Genomic DNA, 26,043 nt, shown 5'->3' on the forward strand with positions numbered 1-26,043 from the left:
TTATGAAACACTTTTCGTATACTAAAAACTAATTTTGAAAAAGTCATAATCAATACATTTAGGGACCACAAGTTCAAGCAAGTTAATATAACTTCAAATTGATTATTTGGGATGAATAAAACAATCCCTCAAAAGAACATGCATGCCATATAGTGGTGTAACACTCTATTATTTCTACTTCTAACTTTATACTTTTAATTAAACACCACTTCGTATTACAAATTACAAAATAATAAGTATGGAGTACATGAAAATGTTCTCACCTACCAAAACATCATTATTAATATAGGAAAAATCACAATTTTACAAGAAATTATTGCTTTTAGCTACTAGCTAGCCAGTTAGGTCAAACAATATAATACCTCATACGAGTACTTCATTTAGTTATTTTTTCTTGATAACTTTCATAGTTTATTTTATCCGGTAAATTGAACCTAATTGGCTCAAAAAAGAAAAGAAAAAACAACATTGTTTTTATTATGTTTTGGTAGTATAATAAAAGTATACTTGATCTATGCTCTCCTTACATTAATTCCATGAGTGGAAACATGCCTAACGATACAAAAAGAAATGAAAACTAAAAAAAAGAAGGATGATTGGACGCATCCACTTGGGTTGGCGTGAGATATGATGTCCACGAGTATGGCACAAGACATAATCCTCTCCTTCGAAGTTCTATTCTTTCTTCCTCTTTTCCCTCTTCTTCACTTCCTAGCCCCTATAATCAAGCAAATAAACACAATTCAAGCAACAAATTAGAATTTTTTTTTGTTATCCAAAAAAAATTGTTTTTAATTGTAGAACTTCTGAGTCATGATTTGCTTCACTAGTATACATTGGTAATAACATTTTTTTTTCTTTTTCTATTTTGAAGGAATAAATCAATATATGAGTAATTCCTAGTTTTACTAATAGTATGGAAATAGAGTGTTGCTTTTAAATCCTATTTGTAGTACATGAAACTTATAAAGACTCTAAAAAGAAACTCCATAATAAAAGTAACTTAACAACTTACTTTTTGAAAAAAGTCCTCAATTTATAGTTTAGGTTATAATAATTGAATTATCAAATGATGAAATTTTTCTTCTTACAACTGAGGTAGATAGGACCCGATCTCATATTTTAATTAATTCACTCAAATATATATTTTTTTTACTAATTAATTAGAATAGTTTGTAAATTAAAGAGTACAAAGTATACGTTTTAAAGAACCACACCATGGAGCTTAATTCGATCGCCTTATAAGTCAATAATTTGTCACACTTAATTAGGTTAAATTTAATGGTTAATTAGTAAAGTATTTACCATTTGGAAGGGTCTAGTAGGCTTGCTACGAGAAGGCTTAGCATGAGGCATGCAAAGTGTCTGCGAAGAACAAATAGATAAATATCAGAATCAATTCAAAATGAAGGAAAACAAATACATTATACGTACATTTGGCATAACATAAAGGAGTATATAATAATAATAATAATAATAATAATAATAATAATAATAATAATAACAATAATAATAATAATAATAATAACAACTTACATGAATTTGATCTTGAAGAAATTGGATGTATCCAATTGCCTCTGTCAAAACAGAAGCTGTATCCGTCTAAAAAGCAAGAATGTAAAATATAATTAATTAATATAATTCGGTACGTACAAAAGTATGTATGTATGGGCAACTCATTAGTTTAATACATGCTTAAATTGATCATCTCTCTAATTATTCTCTCTTTAATTAATTAATAATCACAATTAACTAAGATAATAGTGGTACGTGGCTTGATTTGTAGGAAGAGAAAAAGCATAAGTGGGAACTTGAACATACCTTGCCGAAAGGTGAAACTAATTGGTGTAGTGCTGCTATCCTCTCTCCTAGTTTCTCCTTTCTAACCTAACATACATAATTACCAAATTATTGGAGTGTTAGATCAAAGGACAAACTTAATTATAGTATAATTAGATAGAGGTTTAATAATTGGCGCACTGTTTATTTTTTGGATTTGATTATAACAGTAAAAGAATTTCAAAATAATACTGTGAATGAATCTGTGATAATAACTAATGGTGCATCTTTACTAATTGTGTCACATAATATGATACTTCTAATTATCACCTATGTTTTCAATTCATTGAAATTAAGAAAAAGTACACTAAACTTGATTATATATATATATATATATATATATATATATATATATATATATATATATATATATATATATATATATATATATAATCGCTCCACTTTCTCATAATTAAAAGATGTGACACAATTTTACTAAAAGAGTTATATTGTTTTATATAGGTGTATCGTCATTCCCACAATATGTCCACTAATCTTAAATATGTCTTAAACCCCCTTCATTTATTATAGTCACCAATCACTTAAGAATCATTTGATAAGTAATAGTATAATCACTTTACTAATTTACTATAAAATAGAAACTGACGCACTTATATAAAAAACGGAGAAAGTATCAATATATATGTCTTAAATATGTCTTAGCTTCTTTGTTTTTGGATAATCCAGTCACTGTCCATTATTAATTACATTTACAACTTACAAGAATGATGCAATAAACACCCTCAATTACTTGAGAATCCTTTGATTAGTACTAATAATATGATCATTTTACTATATTTTCTTTAAATATAAACCCCTTCATTTATTATAGTCTCCAATCACTTAAGAATCATTTGATTAGTAATAGTATAACCACTTTACTAATTTACTATAAAACTGAAACTTACTCACTTATATAGAAAACGGAGGAAGTATCAATATATATGTCACGAAACATGTACGATGTAATTATATTACCTTAAATGGAGGGCAAGAAACCTTGGCTTGAGATTTCTTAGTAGCAACTGGATTGTTGGATGCTGATGCCTTTGACTGATCACAACTTGAACTCCCGGCGGCTCTTTTTGTTCCCGTTAGTGATCCATTCATCAAACTTGATGTCTTCATTCAAAAAGGTATAAAATTATAAATAAATATTAAATTAAAGAATCATGAAAGAAATAAATTTTAAAAAAGTTAATAAGATATGAAAGGGGAAAGACTTTAATTTGTAAATTTAATCGTCCTTTTTTTTTTTTTTTTTTTTTTTTTTTTTTAGCATGCACTGTATAAAGCTGGAACAATAAAAACCCAAATTTAAACTTCACGAGCATGCATGCATGCATGCAATCGAAGAACAGCTTTCTTTTGTGGACTGCTAAAATGAAATGTTTGACTCTTTTGTGTTCATGCTTGCTCTGAAAGTGATAATATTTGGCAATTAAAGTCTATCTACAATATAATAATTAAAGACATGGAGTTCGATCTTGATCTTTGATTTCAGCTCATCCATATTTTTGCTAATCTGTAAGTAGCCATTCCATCATAAATTTTCGGGTTTCACCGTGCTCAACTTTGACTGCTCATCTAGATCAAATTGATGACTACTTAAATTGGGATGTGTTCAATTCTCTTCAACCGAATGAAATTAATCACTGTATATAATTTTAATTAAGTTATTGAAACAAATCTAAATTTATCTAATAAGTCATAAGTGCCAAAATATTCATATAATTAGTTTCAACAAGTTCAAGATCAATAATAAATGCTATTCAAGCTCTATTCAGAATAATAAGAAGTTCATATTAGCTTAGTGAAATTCAAATGAAAAGAACACGCCTTTATAGAATAATTGTACATATGAAAGAACATGCTATGAAGGACATAGTATAACCTTGAATGATGATTATAAAGACAACCATGCAATTAGTAGCACATAGCTAAAAAAAATATTATTTAGGGATATATATTAAAGTTTTTCAATGAAAAAATTAAATATATTGTGCACAAACAAACTACCACAAAAAATTTGAAAATTTCTACTACGAATTATATAGGGTAGTAAAAGGATAATATTCGTGGGGCCACGGCCCCTTCTAGCCATGGATCCTTTGGTTCCACCTCTAATTTCAGGCAGGCCTAAACTATAGAACTATAGAGAAGGAAGAAGCTATTCACATGCCATTTTATACAGTATAAGCAATCATAGTCTACAAACATGCCCCCCATGCACATTTACAACAATCTACGTACATACTACTACAGTCCTATTTAATTATAGATTAGGTCTCTCAAATTTTAATTATACTCAATATTTTAGAGAGCAATTTATGCCAATAATCAACATGATCTATACTTCGTATTTATTTTGTGTGCATCCATAGCCAAAAACAAACCCAGAATACCGCCGATAGAAAAATTTGCATAAACAGTTTACCTTGTTAGACATGATCTTTCCAACGGGGCTAATAACTTCTTCTCCCACAACATCATATGACATAGGGCGGTTTTGAGAGCCGAAACTTGAATTACTTCCAAGGAAATCCATAGCTTGCAAATTAAGGCCTAGTCGAGGACTACTACTTGATACTGTGGATGCTGTTGAGTTATTTGGCGAAGACACTAATCCAAGCTGATTTAGGAAACTTGTACTAGGATAACCTTGATTATTATTACTCCAGTTGTTAACCTCCAAGGGGAGCTGCATTAATCCCCTACTGTAGGGCATACCAGAAGCAGAAGAGATCAAGCCGGTGAATGACCATGGATTTATATTATCCAAAGTAGTCGCGGTTGTAGGATTATGGATTAGGCCACCATAGGTAGGGAATGAGCTTAGCATGTCGTCTTCAATTTTAGGCATGGACGAGATTGATGTTGTGCTACTGAGGAACTCGTTTTCGTATGGCTTGTCGTTGAACGTAGTGTTAGTTGATGTTGTACTCCTGCAGCTTAGAATAATTAGACAAGTTAGTAATCCAATTAACCAATCAAATAAAATCTAAAGGTAAAAAGGTACTACTTCAGAGGAAAAGTAGATTGGCGCTCATACAATAACTAGCTTCAATTCGTAGCTAAGAATATAACTATTGAGCTTAAAATGAAAATGTTACATTATTGTATTATAATTAAATTCATAGATGAGAAAAATAAGCTTAATTTGTACATGTATTTTACAGCAAAGAAATTCCATAATTTTTTCTTTCTATATACGAAGTATGTTCTTCTAATTTCTTTTTGTAAGAACTATATGTGTTCTAGCTTTTAAGCACCTTTTCTTTGCAACTGGAGCAATATTCTAATAGTAAGGAATAAAAGGAACAAAACTAAAATAATACTATTTACATTCACACGCATCAAAAAAGGGTATGTAGAACAAATAAAGATTGACTAGATAAACATGTAATAGATCATGTATATTAAACCAAATGATTTTAAAACCAAGTAGACCGACATGCAATTCAACTTAAGCTAAACCTGTAATCTACTAAGCTCTAAGTGCCCTTAATAATCTCTCCTCTGATGCTAGTTTAATAACATGCAATATATACATAAGAGTGAAACAAGAAATTTGCCCGGATTTTGGAGAGAAAAAAAAAAAAAAAAGACCTAATTATAAATCAAGAATATGTATATGAAGAACTAACATTTATAATCAAAGGAACATGTATTTATGTTCAACTATTATATAAAACTCATGATAGCTAGAAAATATCGAGATTTCATATTCTTATGGAATTCCGCTGAAAGCAGCTAAGTTAAGAAAAAGGTGGTATATAAGCTTGATTAGTGTTAAACAAGCTAATTAATAAGTAATATGGTGAAGAAACTTACGTTGGTAAGATGTTCGCGTTCCAGGGGTGAAGAGGTAATTAATAAGTAATATGATGAAGAAACTTACGTTGGTAAGATGTTCGCGTTCCAGGGGTGAAGAGAGGAAGAAACTCCATAGCCAGAAGAAGGAATGTTTAAAGGAGAGCAATTAACAAAGTGGTCTTGAAGATGTTGTTGCTGCTCTTGTTGTTGTTGTTGTTCGTGGTGCTGAAAATTGGTGGAGTCCATAATGAAGTAATAATAATGGGGTTATAAAAATTTAATTGGATCCTTTTAATTTTTTTTGAGATCCCAAGATGGTGTAATTATACTTTGTTAAAATTATATGGCTAGCTTCTTTTTAAACTTTCTCTCTATTCAAGGAAACAACTCAGAAAACATACCCATAAAACCTCTTGCTTTTTAAGCTAGTGTACCACCTTTTTTTTTTTTTTTTTCTTCTAGGTTTTGTTCTTTACTCTTTCATGGGTCATCTCCCTCTAAAGTAGTCTTATTAAAAGATACTACTATTTACAACCTTGGCCTCTTCTTTTCTTTATGTATGTTTATCAATTTAAAGCTTTATTTTCTAGCATTTAAACTTTGTTCATTATCATATATAGCTAGCTCCTCTCACTTTTCCCTATGTAAGATCTTTTTGTTCATCAAATAATTGTTGGCTCCTGAATGATTATTCCTTCTGTTCGAAATTAGTAGTCACATACTCATGCCAATGCTATGTTACGGTTGTTTGTTTCAACTAATTTTATCTTTGTTATATTAAATAAAATAAGTTCAGATGAGTTAAGACAAATTTAAAAACTATAATTAAGTTAAGATAATGTAAGTTCAGATAAATTGGGATAGGTTTAGACAAAATAGATCAAGATAAATTATGATAAACTTTGTATATGTTATATAGTTGTGTCTCTCCTACTCTCTTCTTACTCTTGTTAAGTGAGATATCATGATAAATTGTTCACTTAATTATAAATTCATACTATTTTAGAAATCGTGAAAATTGTTATGGACAAAATAATAGTAATAAGTAGGACTATAAAGTTGGAATGAGAGCATCTATATGTATGCATGATTCATGATCCGTTCAAATTGTGTTTTATAGAAAAAAGAAAAATCAAACCATAGAATAGTATGGATGTCCCGCTAACACTTATCTAATGGTCTCAACCTTGTCATAACATCCAATAATGTGGATTCTAATTTCTTAAGGCATAGCAACTACTTTTATAGTGGAATTATTTCAGTGATTATGCTATATAGTATAGACCCTACAATCTGATCTGAGACTAGTTCAAAATCAACGATTATATAAAACTATACAGAAAAATTGTAAAATATCAATGACGTGAGTTCTATTCAGGTTGATGTTTGGGAAGAAGTCTTAATAAATGTAACCTACCTAATTAATAAATCACCATTTGCAACATTTGCTTGCTTATTGCGTATCTTAAATTAAACGTACGTCATAGCTATAACCTTTTGAGAACAAAGGTGCTATTAGGTTTTTACAAATTATTTCATGTATCTAATAGCATATGAGCACAATGCTCAAACTATTATGTCCGATCCACTTATTTATGGGGGCTGGTATCCACTCGATCCCGTGTTTGTTAATAATAATAATAAGGGATCTGATCAGAGCTCGCTCAATGACATTACCCTAGTACTACATGCATTAGTTTATCAAATAATTAATGAAAAGAAGTAGCTGGAAGTTAGCTTCCTATTCACTAACAATGATCTGGTTTCACTTTCAAAGCACAGAACGCAAAAAAAGGATCAAAGCATCACTATCAACAGGAAAAAAAAAAAACAGGTTTGCTAGAAATTTGTACAGTAATTCGTTGAAATCAAATCAATCATAATACGGAACTTATTGTACGTGACTTTACCTCATAATCTGGTTTGATGTCGCCCTTAAAAGGACTTAGTTATAAGCTACTTAAGCTGGCTCACTGTATAATACAGTAATATATATTGTCACGTTATTTGTATAAAGTATCTATGCCTTGATTGAACATGCATGCAAATGGTTGTTTTCTGCACCAAAAACCCTACGGATATTAATTATCAACATATTCACCATTCCACATTCGATAATTGATTGTACTAGCATTATCTAAAGTACTTCTCCGTCCACAAATATAATACCCGTGTGTTACTTCGTAGCTAATCATGTGTACTTTTTTGAGAAAAATGTCAAATTTTCTAGAATAACAAATTAACAATATACAGTTGAGGATAATAATATCCAAACAACCCTACTAAAATGGACTCATACACTAGCCTATTATGACGGGAATTTCAGTGAACTTATAGTGATTATTTGATTAATTATGAAGAGTTGGGACAATTCATATATACTACAGTACAACATATCAATATACGAAGTAGTATAAAAAAGATAAACTTTTCTAGAGGTTAGGAAATCGGAGAATCAAAGACATTCGATGATGGAATAAAATCTTGTTAAGAGTAAGATATAATAGGATGGGAGAGACAGAAGCAACAGAAACAACACATTCTTCCACAATGCCCATAAATATTGACAGACAAAATGAATAAAAAAAACTTGAAAAGGAAATGAAAAGTTTGATGATGAAGAATAATAGAGTATATATAGAAGTATGAGCATTTTAATTTGCACTTCTTCTCCATACATGCATGGTCTGATCTCTCTGGAACATGTATACATGCTGACAAATTTACAATCAAACCTTTTTCATAAAAAAATATTTTTGGTGCAGACATGCTTATATATTCAATGTTCATAAATGTATCAGAAAACAATGTATCAATCTGCTGCGACTGTATCGTATATACGATTGGTTTATAAAAAGATACATTCTAAATAATAAGTCTAAAAGAATGAAGGGAGTAGTAGTATTACGTAATTCGTATTATTAAATTGGGCCAATTTGGCAAAGATGCTTGAAACAATTCTTCTAATTCGCGATTAAAGTTAAGGGAAGGCCAGGGTGATTAAGTGATTTTAGTTTCCCTTAATCAAAATCAAAATATATTGAGTTTCAATCACAAATATTTTGGCAATATATAGAAAGGAGCCTTGCACATTATTACAAAAATCACCACAATTTTTGTTGTAAATTTTGATGATGTACTTAACTCTCTATTAAGAATATGAGAATATGATTACATGAATGGTATGTGCTCGAGAAGTTAAAAGACCAATAATTAAGTACTCCTATTACATTATACGAAGTACAATATACTCAAAATTAGATATTAATTCATCATTTTGTTTAAAGTACCTTATTATGTCACTGTCTGCCCCGCCTCCTATAATATCTTACTTCCTTTATGTATGTGCAACCTTTCTATGTTCTGGCTATTCCATCTACCAAACAGTTAGTTGATCCATTTTTCAACTTATCATTTTGCAAATTAATATTTAAATACAAAGTACATTTGCTAATTATTTATTTGCTTAAGTGCGATGATAATCAGCAAAAAGTACTGGAGTTGAAAACAACAGCTTAATTATTTTAGCACATCTCTTAATAATAAAATGTGGCTGCCCTTAATTGTATACAATTTTTACTACAAAAGTAGATCGAATATTTTTTTACAATAATTATTTTATTCTGTGCATTTATCTTATTATATTAGTATCAGAAAAATTATCAGCTAATAATATGAAGTCAAATCAAACTTTATTTTATTTTTTCAATATTTTTGCTTTAAATCAAACTTTTTAAAACTTTGATGATTAGGACCCAGCTCCCTAGCTCTTATATTATCTGGACAATGGACACAATTTTATTGGTCAAGCTACTTTTGTATGTTATACTTCTATATTTATTATCAATTTATGTATATAGTGTTTTATCTAATAAAGTGACGGCTTGCAGAATGAACTTTTAAGTCAATTAATTAGGACTTAGGAGTAATATTTGAAATCACCCTTGATTAAATATATTGTGTAACAATATCTATGAATATTATCCGCTTATAATCGAAACATTGGGATTCCCAGATTCCCTTTGCATTGCTACATTTCATTTAATTATAAATAGAGACTATAATTCCCAGCTAGGTCTACCACACACATCGAAGATAAGATATATAATAGTTGCACCATACAAGCCCCGTAATAATTAAAGTTAATATAAGTTGGCTCACTTGATAAAATTCTTACTATAATAACGTTGTAGCGAGTTTAAACAGGAGGTTGATAATTAGAGATGGAATATATGATAATGTGGTCAAGGGGAGCCTGGAAAGGATGGGGATAAAGTTGGTATGAGGCGGATTAAAGTAGGGTGATTCAGAAGAAGACAAGGCATTGTAAGCAGAGAATCTACATCTTTTTCCCTATTCAAAATTTTAATTTTATTAGGGTATGCATCCAGCTTTCAGGGACCATGGTCCTACTACTTTTTCTCATTTCCAAAACTCTACATTATAATTTTATGATTAAGGTGTTTTCATTATCTATTTGCGATCCTACCGAAAGATGAGTTGTTAATTAATATAGTAGTTTATCTATGATTGTGATTTGTTTCAATTTAACTTTGATTTAGGTTTAAGTTTTGTGAAATTACTCATTATATTCGATGTTGTTGAGTTTCCATTACGCACAATCATATATATCCTACAAGCTACAATCCACTTTCATCTAAAACAATCTAGGTCATTGCCAAAGTCTGGAATCTAATTTGATCAAACCTCCTCACCGATTCAAAGTGGGATATTGTTTTTGCAATTGATTTTGAAGTGAAAACTCACTTAACATTTTAGTATTAATTAATAGTTATTGTTTTTAGAAGAAATAAATAAAACTTGTAACAAACATCGATCCTTTAGTTTAATTACTTAAGGGCTCATTTAAAATTAATATACTCTCTTCATCTACAAAATTTTTATCCACTTTATGTTTAATGTGATTCATTCATGTATATGAATACCTTCATTCTTTCTTTCAAAAAAATGAGTACCTACATTTTATTCATGTATTTTTTTCTAATTTTTTTTGGGGCGCAAAGGCTTCTTCTCCCTTTTACTTTGATATTTATAGTCCTTATTATTAATGGTTAACTTACAATTTTTTTTGCATTATTCATATACTTATTTTGGTTATCTTAATCTAATTAATATTTACATACTATTAAAGACATTAAACTTGGTATCAGTATGTGTTTCTATGTTAATTATGTGAATAATTTGTGAAAGAAAGAGAGTTTAGAGTATTGTACATTACACATTAATTATTTTGTGTGCTATTATAATTTTTTTGGTGTTTAGAGAGTCAGTATATGCTTTATAATTTGATTATCCTCGTATATGTAACTTTTTCGAATGAGATATTCAAGTTGAATAAAAGGTCAATAATGTTTGACTAATTAATTAATTAAGCAAGCAAGCTAAGAGCTTCTAAAATGAGCATCTACATTTTAGCAGCCGACCAACAAAGCAAATTTTAATACTTGTATATGACAGAACTTTTATATTTTTATTTATGTAGAAACACCACTTGGTTTTATTATTATTATTTGGTGCATGCGAAAGGAAACTTTCAGTGCACTATCAATGGCCAAAATTCGATCTGCATCAATGTTTTAATTACAAAGTAAAACATTATAATTGGTCATACTGTATTTAAATATCCACCTCTTCATCATATATTATCCATAATGTTACCCTTAATTGCATTTCTCTACCGATTGCCTCGTTTGAATATATAATAGTTTGTTGCAAATTAATTACTCGAATCATTTTAATACAAGTATATGTATATTTTAGTTTCTTTATTTATTATATATATAATTAAAATACTAATTGTCAAAGTTTTATCAACCATTGTATGTTGGTAAATATATCCAATGTGATTCTAGTATCTCGGTCTCTCGGACGGACAAGAATTGTAAGAAAAATAGAAAATGAGGGAAGAAATAGTATTACATTCCTCTTAAAATAATGCTTTGTACTGTAAGTAAGTTTTATTGGTTTGAATGATGGAGTATCAAATTTTTTTTTTTTGAAACTATGGAATATCAATATTAATGCATTGCGAAGGTATTACTTCTAACATACTGTATTTTCTATAATTTGCTTAACAGTAATAAGTGAAGCTTTAGAGTTTAGATTTGATACTGCATACCATAGTACAAAACAAATTCATGCATATTATATGACTTAAAATATACTTTGTACAACATAACTTATTTTATTATTCACAATATTTATACACCAAAGTGGCTGTAGTTTAGTGGTTAGAATTCCACGTTGTGGCCGTGGAGACCTGGGCTCGAATCCCAGCAGCCACACTTTTTTTGTTCTGCCTGCTTTTTTAACGTAAAGTCTGTTTTTCAACAATCCTGCCCAATGCTTGGGCCAGGATATGAGAGCCCACTGGATCAGATAAAGCCCATTGGACCCAATGACCTAGAGCTTTAGAGATTATCACTTTGAAAATGTTGACATGCTGAGACAATTCCAAAACTCAAATGTAACCCAATTAGTCAGTTGCAATAAATTTAGGATTGGACCTGCCTCTTATCTTCCTAGTTATATGACCCAATTGCAACCCAGGAAGCTATAATACCTTTGTTTTCTTTTGTTTCCTTTAGGAAAATTGGCTTAAAATAATTCCAACTATCAATGGTATGTGTAAAATAATACAAACTCGACTATTTGCTATTAGCGGTAAACCTGGGCATCTCGTGCCGGGCCATGCCGCCACAGGACACGAGCTCCGGCGTGCCGTGCCGGTCGTGCCGCCGTGCCCAAGACAGCATGTCGTGCCGTGCCGGCCATTTTCACAGGCCAGCCCACGGCCTGACACGACCCTCGTGCCTGGCGGGCTCGTATCGTGCCGGCCACGTGCCGGCTTGCGTGCAGGCCTGGCGGGCTAGCTGCGGGCTGGCAGTTTTCCTATTTTTTTTTAAAAAATGTTTACACTATATAAATATATATATTACGGGCTTGGGCATGCCTGGACGGGCCGGCACAGGGGGCCAAGGGGCGGGCTCGTGCCGTGCCGAAATGTCCACCACTCGGGTCGTGCTGTGCCCCGTCGAAGGGCGGGCCGTGCAGGGCGGCACGCGGGCCAACCCGGCCCGTGCCCAAGTTTAATTAGCGGTACCACCTTTTATATTATATGTGCAAAATAGTACGCTGATCACTGAAAAAGTATTTCGAGGAATATTCTGTCTTTATTTGTTATTACTTTATTTTATTTTTATTAATTTTCTATTTCTTTTCAAAATACATATTATGTTAACAATTTTTCTTTACAATCCAAATTAATAACTCCCCACCCACCCCCCCCCCTTTTTTTTTTTTAATTTTCAATATGTATTTAAATATTTTTTAATTAAATAAAATACATGTAGTAATTTCTACTATTACGCAATAATAAATAGGGTATTTAAATCCATTATTATATATGTTGATCTAATTAGTTTCAAAAATCCAAAGTTTCCCTACATTCACCAACCAAAATAAAGAGGGGAATTTTTCAATTTTTTAAACAATTTTAATAACTAATTATATCAAAATAATAATACATTTAAATACAATATTTACTATTGTGTGGTATTAGAAATTACTATAGGTATTTTGAAAAAAAAAATATTTAAATACATATTAATTTAGATTGTAAAAACATAATATGTAGTTTGAAAAGAAAACATAAAATTAATATTTCCTCGGAATACATTTTTGGTGACCAGCGTACTATTTTGCACATATAGTATAAAAGGTGGTACCGCTAATAGCAAATAGTTGAGTTCGTATTATTTTACACACACCGTTAATAGTTGGTATTCTTTTAAGCCAATTTTCATTTACTTTATCGGGATCCAACTGTTATTTTGATTGGTTATAAACTTATAATTGTTGAAACCATAGTGAATATGGAAATAAACATGCATGTTTAGGAGAAATGATGGGTTGGTGGACAACTCACGTAGTGACTTTGAGATCAGAAGTTTGAGCCCCGCCATTCTTCAACTCCATATATCATTACATCCCACTATATTAATGGCAACAAATCTATACTTAGTATTTAAAACACAAACCATCATCCCCATCATGGCACATGTAAACTTTATTTTTCACCGATGCCACATGTCACCTCATTTAACCTTTCTTTTTTTAATCCCTCTTTTCATATTAAAAAATAAAAAATAAAAAATAAAACACACACACACACTAGCTTTAATTCCATACATTTATGCATGTTGTTTGGTTCACTTTCTCCTACCTTATCTTCTACAATTACATTTAATTTTCACCCTTTCTTCTCCCTTATAAACTATTTATTTTTCAATAAAAATATTTTATAAAATAAATAAAAATTTATATCATATACCTATAAACAACTCGTACATTGCACGGACAGAAGGCTAGTTAAACATCAAATTTTATAACTATTTCCCTTGCTATGATTGATATTGAATTATATTCTCACTTTATTTAACCGAAATGAGGATAAATTAATTTGGTATACATTAAATGTTGAACCTAAATTATCTTTGCTTGTCAATAAAAAATATTATACAAGTTTTAGGCGATTTGTGCAATATAATTTATAAATACAAAAGCCTCTCCGGAGCACTAATTATAAATAAATACTCAAACTTAAAAAATAAAAAACAAAAGATGGGCAATTTCAAAGTACCTATGTTAGCATCTCTATTAACCACCAAATATGATAGGAAATCTCCAAGCCTTAAAAAAACAGAAAGAGTATGATAAGAAATCATTGGCGTTGAATCGTTGATGTCGTGTGACAGCTTACATTTGGAATGATCCACCGCCACCATTTTAATTAGAAACATTTAATCTACTCCTTATTATAATTTTGTTAATTTAGTTTTGAAGACTCCTTCTGTGAAGAGTGCTCCAACTTCATACTCCGAAACTTCGTAAAATAGAACACCCACGTTGTCCTAATCTCAAATTCTCAAAAACTTTAGCATGATTAATGTATAGAATATAGAATCTGAATTTATAATTAATAAGGTTTTGATCTAGTGGTTAAAAACGAACATTTGTGTACAATATAAATTGTATGTTGAAATTTTCCCACCTCGCATTGAGCTGATGAGCTCTATTTATAATTTGCTTTGCGAGATAAATTGTGATTTAAACATTTTGTAATGACAAAAAACTTGTAGTGAGTATATATTAGTAAGAATTTTTAATATTTTTTTCTCTAAATGATCTAATGACATCAACTAACCTTTACAAGTTGCAATTAAATATATACATAACTATACAAATAATACATGGTCTAAACTCAAAAGTTATACACTTAGGTGAACAAAACAATCTCAACCATTGATTTTGGATTAAAAAAATTAATGAAATAGTACTCAATTAGGTTGGACTACTATAAATTGCCTATTGGAGTACTTTAAAAAGTATCTTTAGAATTAATTAGTAGTAAACAATAAGCAATCACTTGTTATAAAATACAAACTTCACCCATCACCAAAACCTCTTTAATTTCTCCTCCACATTTTCCTTCTCTCTTTTTGGTTTATTAAGTTTTGTTTTTTCTCATTACTGTTTTTGTCAAGTTTTTCTTTCTTCATTCTTCTTCATAGATTGCTTCATTTTATAAGCTTCCTCAACCCAAAAATAATCCAACCAAATTCTCTTTCGATCTTGATTATACATCTTGATTCCATATTTACATACACGTACCAAACACAAACATGAAATAAAATTAGATGATTAAGATTGAAACCTACCATTTGTATTCTTCATGTCTCCTATAATCAGTGAACTCCTCCTCTGTGGGTTCACCATCAATTCCGCCCTTCGCCGCCGTACCCACCTTGTCTCCTCCTTCTCTGTTGTCTTCCTCTACTGGTTCTACGTTTTCTCATGAACTAACCTTCTTCAACAAATATAAATATATATACATACACTAGATCATTTATTTTATTTGTAACGACATATATAGTATATTAAATATATTGTTAACATAGATGGCTAGTTCAAGTTCATCTGCAAGTCAACAACAGCAAGTTACTCATAACAACAATTCATCATCTGGATCCGAGGCAGACCCTCAACAAGTCATGGATACAAGGAAGAGGAAGCGTATGCAATCCAACCGCGAGTCAGCCAGGCGATCCCGCCTTCGAAAGCAGAAACATCTGGACGATCTAGCAGTTCAGGTGAACGAGCTTAAGGCTCAAAACAACAAGATCTTGTCTACCACGACCGGTACCACGCAGCTTTACCTAGACGTCGAGGCAGAGAATTCTGTCCTCAGGGCTCAGCTAGCTGAGCTCAGTAATCGCCTTCAGTCACTTAATGATATTATCAACTGCATCAGCGTCAGCAGCAACAACATTAATAATAATAACGTTATCTTGAGGACTACTACAAGCAGTGAATGTGATGATCAAGAGAGCTTTGGTAGCTTTGATCTTGATTTCGATGATGGTTTTTCGATGAATTCGTGGGGGTTTTCATTTGCCAATTATCCTACCGTGCCTACCCAGGACATATTCATGTGTTGATCGGTGTTATTAATTAAAGGTACCTACTTTAAATGGGTTCGTGTATAAAATTAATGTTAACAACCCCGGCATAAATCCCGCAATTGATAATTAAGATTTTACTTGGTATGTGTTATTAATAAGGGAGAAAGTATGTGCTTTTGATATGTTGTCAAAGTGTAATGTCAACGCACATTGGAATCAAATTACATGTTAAAACATCATTAGAATGCAGGTATTGTTGTATTGTAGTCATTATTGTGTGTAATGCGTCATATGATGCAGATACTTTAATTTGGACTTTTTCAATTAAATTTTGCGTACATGATTTAAGGGTCTTCTTATCGTGACCTTTCCAAATACTTATTTTTATCAAATTTTGATTGGCTGTGAAATTATTGACCATTTAAATAATGGTGGCTTTTTTGGCTCCTCTTAATCATTGGTTTGAGGAATCAATGCTAATCATGCAACCCACAAATGCCACATTAATAAACCTATATATAAAAATAGAGGAAAAGGTAAGAGAATTTCCACCCTTTAAGATATTTAAGAGTATTAAAGTGATTTAAACCTTACTAATTAATTAATCACCACTTTTAAATAATTGTAATTGGAGTAATTACCGTGCTATGACGCAGTTGAATTGGACAGCTACCACATTCATGTTAGTATATTAGTCACCATCCTCATTGTCCACCTTCATGAAAAGTTAACACAAACCTAACATGCATGATTACAATTCTCCAATATTATATAAGTGCTTTTCAAACCTAAAAAGTAGAAATTGTTAGTTTGGTGTTGCAAATTACGAGTATTTTATTAAACCTTGTTTTTGCCTGGCCTTAAGTATATAAACTTACTTTAGGAGAAATTAAATTTAAATAAGAACACTATTATATAACTTGAAATTATAATAAGTTTACATAACATTTACTATTTAATCATTTCAAAAGTATACAACAATCCAGACCGTTGAACTTAAATGGTCCCTATATGTCAAATGTCATTATTTGTGCACATTTAATTTATACAAGTAATATGCAAAGAAAATAAGTACTCTGTATGTCATATACCCATTTTACAAAATATATATGCATAACACTATTTGTGCAAACCAACAAATAGTCTTAGACAAATCTTAAGAAAATAAACTCCTTAAAGATAAGGTTGCAATAATTATCGAGCAAGTATATCCAAGGGTGGATTGTGGATAAATCATGAGAAATTGAAAATAGATAATAATAAAACAATTTCTATTATACAATTTTGTTTTATCATGGACATTTTGTATACAATGGATTTTTTAATATTTGCTCGAATTCACTATCAATCATTGTAACATAAAAAGGACTATTAATTGAGAAAATATTAATGTAGGAATGCATAATTAAACTATGATTATTTTTTGTATACAAAAAGCCATAAGGACAGTGACGGATCTATTAAGGGGCTTGGGTGACACCGGCCCTGCCAAAAATTAATTTTTTAATTTTTTATTTAGGTAAAGGTGTAAATTTATCGGTTAAATACAATTTTAATGCAATAAATAAAATCAAATTAGCTTTGTCATAATGGTAATACATTGAGTTTGTGCTAAAAGTCTTAGATTCAACTCCTCATGCAAGCATTTTATTTTTAATTTTTATTCAGTGCCCCTCCACACTAAATATTATACATCCGTCACTATATAAGGACAAATAATATAAACAAAATTTAATCTCATGTATTGAGTACCACGTACTCCTCAAGATTTTAACCAAGCTAATCGATCATTCTCCCATAACTATGTGTCAATACCCAAACTATGTTACTGATTTTAGTTATGTTTTTTTTTTTTTTGACAGGTTATGCTTGATTTTTAGCTCCTTGTATATTTACAATTCTTAAGAACGTATATATCTTTTTTTTTTTTTTAATCTAACAATATCCAAAATTAATGTCATTATTAAGGTTGTAATAATAAGCTTGTAATAAGTTGTAACCCTTTTGTGAGTGGTTGGCCACACCCACGAGTAATCCATGATCAAGTAACTCCTGACTAACCGAGTAACCCTTTTCTTCATCTTCTTCTTCTTCGATGGATCTCCTTCGAAGCTACTCCAATGACGCCGAAGCTAGAAGATGACGACAACAAACAACCCCAACTCCAACCCCACCAAACCAACCTAGAAACCCAACAAAATGACAAAGAAGACGAAGAAGAAACCTCATTCATCTCTCTCCCATAAAAATCCGCAACCCCAAAATTAGACAACACTGCACTCTCTCTCCTCTCCATCTCTTCCGTCGTCTCCTTCTTCGTCGCAAAACCCTTAGACCCAACTCAACATTTGGTCTCCAACCCCACCGTAATAAGAGCGATTTGCGGCTTAATAGCAACCTCGCCTTTAGGATTATTATGGAAAGTGAATTTCAATGTCGCCAATCCATTGAAAACCCTCAATCATTGCGACGAAGACGGCGGCGGAGGTGGTGGAGGTTGGGTTGGAAGGAGGAAGGGCTACTAAAGAGGATGAGGGAGTCTTGAGGACTAAGGGTGTGGAGGTGATTAATGTGGTCAGCCACATATAAAAGTTAGTGTAAATGATACTTGCACTCGGAAAAAAAAAAATAAAAAAAAAATTGATACTTTGACCAACTATATACGAGTTGAATTAACTTAATAAACATAATTATACTTAATAAAAATATCCTCAAATTTATTTCAAATAAAGTTGAATGAAATGTATGAACACAAGTATTGGACAATTGCTAGCGTCACAACACTGTACCAGTAGTACATATAACAAACATTAATAGCAACATATACCCAATAGCCAGGGGCTTAGGTGTGTGAGGTGCCAAATTGTTTGGTCTTATTCTTGATGAGGTGTGGGAAAAAGCCGCATTATGAGCTACTTAAACTATAAATATTCATTGATATGAGATCAGTCGTTGATTATATGTACCTTCATTAATTGGATGTCTAAGAATATCAATCAATTAATTAGAATTATATATCCTAAGCATCTTTAATTGGATAACTAATTAACTAGAGACTAAGAATTGAACATCAATTATTGTTTATTTTAAGTTTGTAAGTATGTATAGAGATCAACAATACATCGTTAAATAGTCTCAAAATAAACTAGTGTGAAATTGAAATTGTAAGATAATTTTAAGATTTATAACAGAGTAATCTTTATTCCTTTTTAAAGGATAACTCTATATTTCGGTATTTTCTAATTATGCAATACTAATCGTCCTAAAATAAGCAATAATATAGTCCTAAAATATGAATGTTGATCTTAGTAAGTGTTTCGGGTGAAAACAATGGGACCTTGTCGAAGGTCCGATGAAGTGGAGAAGACTGGATTTGGTCCAAGTGATGTTGGGCCGAAGGTTTCCTGCACAGCAAACACACGTAAACTAGCCTCGGGGGTGTTGCCGAGGGAGGTCCCTCCGATGCTAAAGTCAGTACAGTGTGTAGAAAGAGAATGCTATGCTAGAGAATTAATTGCTTGAGGCTTTGTTTGAATGAATGTACAAATGTAATATTGATGGCTTTTATACCTTTGCATATATGGAGAAGTTGGGCCTTAGCCCAATTGACTTGCCTTGTGGACTGATCTTGACTTTAGCACAATTGGAGAGGTGAACCTTGACCTTGGGCTTTTAATTGGATCATTTAATGACTAGGCCCAATTGGACTAAATTGGACCCAAACAACTTGCCCCCCAGACCCGATTTGGAAGGATGACGGGTCGGGTTTGATTAATTAGAAAAGGAGGGAAGTGAATGATTTAATTAATCCAAGAAATTTGAATTTAAACCGTAATTAATGAGATAACAACGGTTAGGCGAATAATTGTGGAAGTTGGACGGATAATGGGCGGTTTAATCGCGAGGTCGTGTGTTTAACGGTTACTTGGTGGGGTGTTTAAGAGAAATTGAAGCGCGGACTCCCAGAATTCCCATTTCTGGAGATATAATTAGAGGCGCGTCATCTCTCCTCACTTATTCACCAACACAAACCCAGAATCCTCGAGAAAGCCCAAGAACCCGCGTCAAAACTTCGCAAATTCCCCGAGCATTAAGCTTAGAAACTGAGACTCGTCACTACCAATTCGTAAATCGGCAACTTTCGCTTCAGATTAAGGTAAATTCCTTTGATTTTAGTTTATTTTTCTTCAAATTTGAACTCCTTCCCCTTTTTTCGACTTTTTTCTTCGAAACTCATCCATGGTGAGAGGAGTTAGAGGTAGAGCCCGTGCTCCAAGAAGAGCAAGGCCAATTCCCGATCCTAGGAACAGGATTGAGACCTGGAATGGACAGAGAGTAGAGCCTGACCCTGCTGAAGGGATTAGGGCGACTCCCATTTCTTTGGCTCCTCCTCAGGGAACGGAAGGGCCGAGCGTTTCTGGGCGGGACGATGAAGTTCCCGCTATCCTTTGGGACATCCTTCCTGGGTTTTCGGAGTGGGAGGATGCTGAAGTAGCTTCGGCCATGATAAAGAACCGCCCCTACTCGTGGTGGGTAGAGAATGCTGAACAGTATCGGTTTGCCGAGCAGATTGAGTTGCATTACGGCATCCTTGAAGCTGATGGGTATTGGTGCCGAATGCCCGTGGCATCCGATAGAATCCATCGTCCACCCCCGGGGTATGTGGGGGTGTACACAAGACAACTTCAGTATGGGCTGAGGTTCCCTTTGGACGTATTCGTCCGAGACTTGCTGATCCATTATAATATTTCCCTATGTCAGCTAACTCCCATTAGCATCCGAAGGGTGATGACATACTTATGGGTTTGCAAGTTCTTCAGGTATGTGCCGAACCTGCACTGCTTCAAAAAGCTCCATCGGCTAGTGCCAAATATTCAAAGTGGGCACGGAAGTCACGGTTCTGGGTGGTACCGGATTGAGTCTCGGCCCCAGTACCTAACCATGTGGCCGAACGACTCTTCAGACAAGGACTGGAGAGGTCAATGGATTTGGGTTAGGGCGCCCACGGACCCGGGCCACCCTTGCGTCTTCAGCGCTCCCAGGTATCTTGCTGAGCCTGATCCCGACATGGGAAGTTTAGGTCCCCCCGAAGATAACGACCCAGATCCGAACCTTAATCAACAGAACATTTTCGGCAAGCTGCCGAACCGGGGAGGCAGCGGTCGAATGCAGCATATCCCGGAGACTTGGCTCCCCGATACGCATTATGTCTTCCAAGAGAACATGTTAGCAGCTGTCGGCCTCAGCCGAAAGTTTAGGGATGGTAAGCTTCTTCGGCTGGGGCCGAGGCCTTTTAATTATCTCTTTTCCTCCGTTTTCACTTCGCACTTTTCTGCTTTGCCAACCTAGCTGAACTGATCTTTTCCCTCTTCTTTTTCAGAGCGAGATGAGACCAACGTCGGCATTAACTACGCTCGTCTTGGCGTCAACCGAGAACGAGTTGTAACTGATCGGGCCCCCTCTATCACTGAACCGAGGCATAGGGAAGTTCGTCTAGACTATTCCCATTTCCAAATTGAGGTTGTTGCTCTGTATCAGAGGCAGAAGCCTTGGTGGAAGAAGAGGGATCCCTGGTTTCAGCTGTTAGACGAAGAAGCTGAAGCTGCCCGTACGGCCGAAGAGGTTGCACGGGTTATTGAAGCTTGTGAAGGAGGAGAAGGGTCCTCCAGGGCTGCTGAAGAAGAAGCTGCAGCTAGGGCAGCTGAAGAAGACGAGGCTTTGCTGAAGACCTCGGTGAGCTTTTAGACTTAGTTTTGTTTTGTTGTGTTTTTTTTTTTTTACTCACATTCTTCCTCCCCCCTGTCTTTTACAGTCCGAAGAGAGTAATAGACATAGAGAAGGGAAAGCCCCTGTTCGTCCCGAAGACCAGGTACAAGAAGAGTCTTCAGACTCAGACATGGATGAGCAGCCGCTTCAGAAAAGGCGACGAAGAATGGCCATCATCGGCCCGCATGACTTTCAGAGGAGGCCGATGACCATCGTCATCGAGATAAGGGAACCTGAGGAAGGCAGTGGATCGCCGAGGGTTCCCCGGTCGCCACCTCAATCACCTCCAAAGACCCCTCCGCCACCTCCCGAGATGGAGGTGGATCAGAAAACTCCCGAACTTAAGGGAGGGGTCTAAGAGGAAGTTCAAGAGAGTGTTGCTGAGCACAGAGATGAGGATGCTGTGATGCCCAGTGCTGAGGGTTTCACGGCAGACATTGCAAGAGAGGTTGAGGCTTTCGTCCTCACACCTGAAGAAGAAGAAGAGGTCATAATAATTGACTCTGCTGAGAAGAAGGGGGATGCCGAGCCATCCAAGATTCAAGAAGCTCCATCGTCATCCTTCCCTTCCTTCCAGACGCTGCAGTATGGAGAAATGGGTTTCTCGGCCCCCCGAATTCCAATCCTAGATCACATCTGGGACCTCATATGGGGTCAGAACCGAGAAGGTGCTGCAGCCTACTTCGGCGATTTTGCTGGCATGTTCGAAGTAGATAGGGCAACAATCTGGTCGCTAAAGGCCACTGCTGGGATGGGCGAATCCAGCAGATCAGTTCCAGACCCAGCCAGGTCTAACTAACTGCTAATGATGCAGGCGATTCTCCTTCCTTGCCTTTATCTCTTTTTCAATTCAGCTCTTCAATTCAGTTTTTTTTTTTTTTTTGGCTGACTTGTGCTTCTGTTTCCAGTTTGTGCACAATCAGAATCTCACTGTAGAGCTGATAGATACCTTACAAGATAGGGTAGACGCTGCCGAGTATGACAAGAAGGTAGTTGAGGAGGAGCTAAAGCTTGCTAAGATGAAGCAAGCAGCGGCTGAAGAGAAGCAGCAGAAGGGTGAAGAATATGAAAAGAGAGCTGCTGAAGCCCTTAAAACCTTCTGCGATGCTATGGAGAAGGAAGTTTTTCCCCCACTGATGGAAGGGGAAAAATTCCTTCAAGAACACATGGGAGTGGACATTTCCAAGTTCAAGGCTACCATTGGGAGCCGAATCCAGGAAGGAGCTGCTGCACAAGCTGAAGTGCAGCAAAAGCTGGAAGCTCTTGAAGCCAGTAGAATGGCCACTGAAGAGATGCTATAAGCCCGGAATGTCCAACTCTCAGAGGCTGCTAATGCTGCTGAAGCTCAGAGAGCTAAGCTCCAAGAAATTGAGGATCAGCTGATGGCCAAAAAAGAAGAACTGACCCAGGCTCAGACAGAGGCTTCCCAAGTTCAGCAGGAGCTGAATGAACTGAAAGGTTCCTCCTCCAAGCTCGCCGATGAGCTGAAGAAATCCAAGGAAGACTTGGAGGAGACAAAGAAGAAGTTGGCTGATGCTGAGGCTCTACTCAAAGTCCGTATCTATACCCAAGAAGAGTATGAAATGGGTTTCAGAAACGGGTTCAGAGTGTGCCGACGAGTCTGCCTACATGCTGAGCCGAAGTTGGACTGGTCCAAATGTGCTGAATGGGTCCAGGATCTCGAAGACCCTCATATGAAATATGCAACTCCAATCGAAGCTGAAATCCTTAAGGCTGAGGAAGCCGAAGAAGAAGCTGAGATAAGGGAGTTGGAGGCTGAACAGAGGGAAATGGAGGCTCGGCAGAGTGCAAAGCCTGCTTCTTCTGCTGCTGGGGCTGAGGCCACCATGAGGCCCCACAATTCTAATCAGTCTGATCCTCGGGCTGAAGCATAGGAACTCGGGCAGTCGTCTTCAGAATCTTGCGGTTCATCATGCGCTCAACTTTTGACTTGCCGCTTTCTGAATTTTTGCCTTGTTTTTTTGCTTCAGCTTGCCTTGTCGTACAAACAGTTTATTTTTTGCTTATGTACGTATTTCGGCAGCTGTTATTTTCCGCTTGTGGGCGATACTCTTTAGTTTATTTGAACTTGTAGCTCTCTTTCTGAGCATGAATTATTAATCTGATGTTCCTTTCTTCAACTGCTTTGTCTTACAATGAATGCTTTACTGTTTCTGAGCTTGAGAAATATGCTAAGTACAAAGCTTCCGGTACTGTTTCTTCAATTCTGCTGAACATAAACTTGCACTGGTAGTGCCTCTTGCCCCCCCCCCCCAGAAATTGAAGTTTGACTTCAGCTGAATAAACAATTTCTCAATTTCTTAAAAATGGGTATCCAAAACACGGGGCGAACTGAAGGCAATGCTTCGGATAATGGCTTTCTGGGATATAAGGCTCAGTTAAAGCAATATCCCAGACTTGTCCATGGACTCATGCCTTTGGAGAACAAATCTTACTGAAGTTTGACTTCAGCTGAAAGACCAGAGTTCTTTAAAAAGACGAGTCTGTCAGCAATCTGAAACCAGTTACCCGAAGGCGAAGGTTTCAGACGAGGCTGAATAAACAATTTCCAACAATTGCTGTTATCCTTAATTTTCTGGCTATCTTTTTAAAAAATGGATATCCGAAACACAGGGCCAACTGAAGGCAATGTTTCGGATAATGGCTTTCTGGGATACAAGGCAAAGTTAAGGCAATATCCCAGACTTGTCCATGGACTCATGCCTTTGGAGAACAAGTCTTACTGAAGTTTGACTTCAGCTGAAAGACCAGTGTTCTTTAAAAAGACGAGTTTGTCAGCAATCTGAAACCCAGTTACCCGAAGGCGAAGGTTTCAGACGAGGCTGAATAAAAACCCTTAAAGAGTAGATAGAACAAAGAAAACTTTGAAAGAATAAAAAGTTGCAAATATTTATATAAATGGTGGCTCCAAGGCCTTTCATTAATTCAAAATGTACTTACAAAGATTGTTCTGCCCCGAAGGGTTTACACATGATATTTTTTCAGTACATCAGCGTTCCAGTGATTTTTCAACTCAGTTCCATCCAATTGCCGAAGTCGGTATGTCCTTGGCTGAAGCTCGTCACAGATTTCGTAGGGCCCTTCCCATGCAGCTGAGAGTTTCCCATGGATTCGGCTTTTCTGAACTGCAGCAGCATTTCGAAGGACAAGGTCTCCAATTTTGAGAGGCCTTGCTTGGACCCTTCGGTTGTAAAATTTGCTGATTCTCTGCTTATAAGCAGCCATTCTGTCTCGGGCCGAGTCTCTTACTTCGTCGAGGAAATCAAGAGATTCCTTCATCAGTTGCTCATTCTCAGCCGAGAAGTGGTGCACTCGTAAACTCTCAGAGTCGATTTCCACTGGAAGAACGGCTTCGGCACCATACACCAGTTCAAAAGGTGAATAGCCCGTTGCCTCTTTTTCAGTTGTCCGAAGGGACCAAAGGGTTCCAGGGAGCTCCTCCAGCCACTTGAACTTTTGATCTTCCACCCTCTTTTTGAGGGCATTTAGGATCTGTTTATTTGCAGCTTCAGCTTGTCCGTTACTTTGCGGGTGGCATACCGCTGAATATGCCAGTTTGATGCCGAACTGATCTGTATACCGCTTCAGCGGTAAGTTATCGAATTGCCTCCCATGATCGAAGACAAATACTCTCAGGATGCCGAAACGAGTGATGATATTCTGCCAGATAAATTTTCTGACAGTTTTCTCTGTAATGTTCGAGGCTGCTTCGGCCTCGATCCACTTACTGAAAGTAGTCAACACCAACTATCAGCCATTTTTTTTGGTACACAACATCTGGAAATGGTCCTAGTATATCCAGTCCTCATTGGGAAAACGGGAGTGGATTAAGGATCGGCTGAAGATCCCTTGCTGGCTGGTGGATAACCGGTGCGTATTTTTGACATTTTTCGCATTTCCGGACCAGCTCCTTAGCATCTGCGATCATGGTGGGCCAGTAATATCCGGCCCCTCAATGCCTTGTGGGCTAAGGTCCTTCCCCCGATGTGGTTCCCGCAGATGCCGAGGTGAATCTCCCGTAGGATATAATCCGCATCTGTTGGTCCCACGCATTTCAGCAATGGGGCTGAGATGGACTTTTTCAGAAGCTCCCCCCTGAAGACAATGAACCTTGAGC

At 35.1% G+C, this 26,043-nt stretch overlaps 2 protein-coding genes and 1 non-coding gene across 3 annotated transcripts; 2 read left to right on the forward strand and 1 right to left on the reverse strand.

Annotated features, from left to right (window-relative positions):
* Window positions 1–452: 452 nt before the first annotated feature.
* Window positions 453–6,388, reverse strand: LOC110685840 (transcription factor bHLH110-like). Its single transcript, XM_021862373.1, has 7 exons — window positions 5,741–6,388; window positions 4,277–4,784; window positions 2,818–2,961; window positions 1,822–1,887; window positions 1,537–1,602; window positions 1,306–1,365; window positions 453–718 (listed from the first exon to the last, which is right to left on the reverse strand). The coding sequence occupies exons 1-7, from the start codon at window positions 5,899–5,901 to the stop codon at window positions 578–580; spliced, it is 1,146 nt and encodes a 381-aa protein (XP_021718065.1). The 5' UTR covers window positions 5,902–6,388; the 3' UTR covers window positions 453–577.
* A 5,500-nt stretch (window positions 6,389–11,888) lies between these two features.
* Window positions 11,889–11,960, forward strand: TRNAH-GUG. Its single transcript has one exon. It is a non-coding gene; the product is annotated as a tRNA-His (tRNA).
* Window positions 11,961–15,065: 3,105 nt separating this feature from the next.
* On the forward strand, window positions 15,066–16,487 carry LOC110685841 (bZIP transcription factor 11-like). The gene has a single exon (XM_021862374.1). It carries the CDS (start codon window positions 15,636–15,638, stop codon window positions 16,173–16,175), a length of 540 nt encoding a protein of 179 aa, XP_021718066.1. The 5' UTR covers window positions 15,066–15,635; the 3' UTR covers window positions 16,176–16,487.
* Window positions 16,488–26,043: the final 9,556 nt, after the last annotated feature.

Source organism: Chenopodium quinoa, unplaced genomic scaffold (assembly GCF_001683475.1).
Source record: "Chenopodium quinoa cultivar QQ74 unplaced genomic scaffold, ASM168347v1, whole genome shotgun sequence".
NCBI lineage: Eukaryota > Viridiplantae > Streptophyta > Magnoliopsida > Caryophyllales > Amaranthaceae > Chenopodium > Chenopodium quinoa.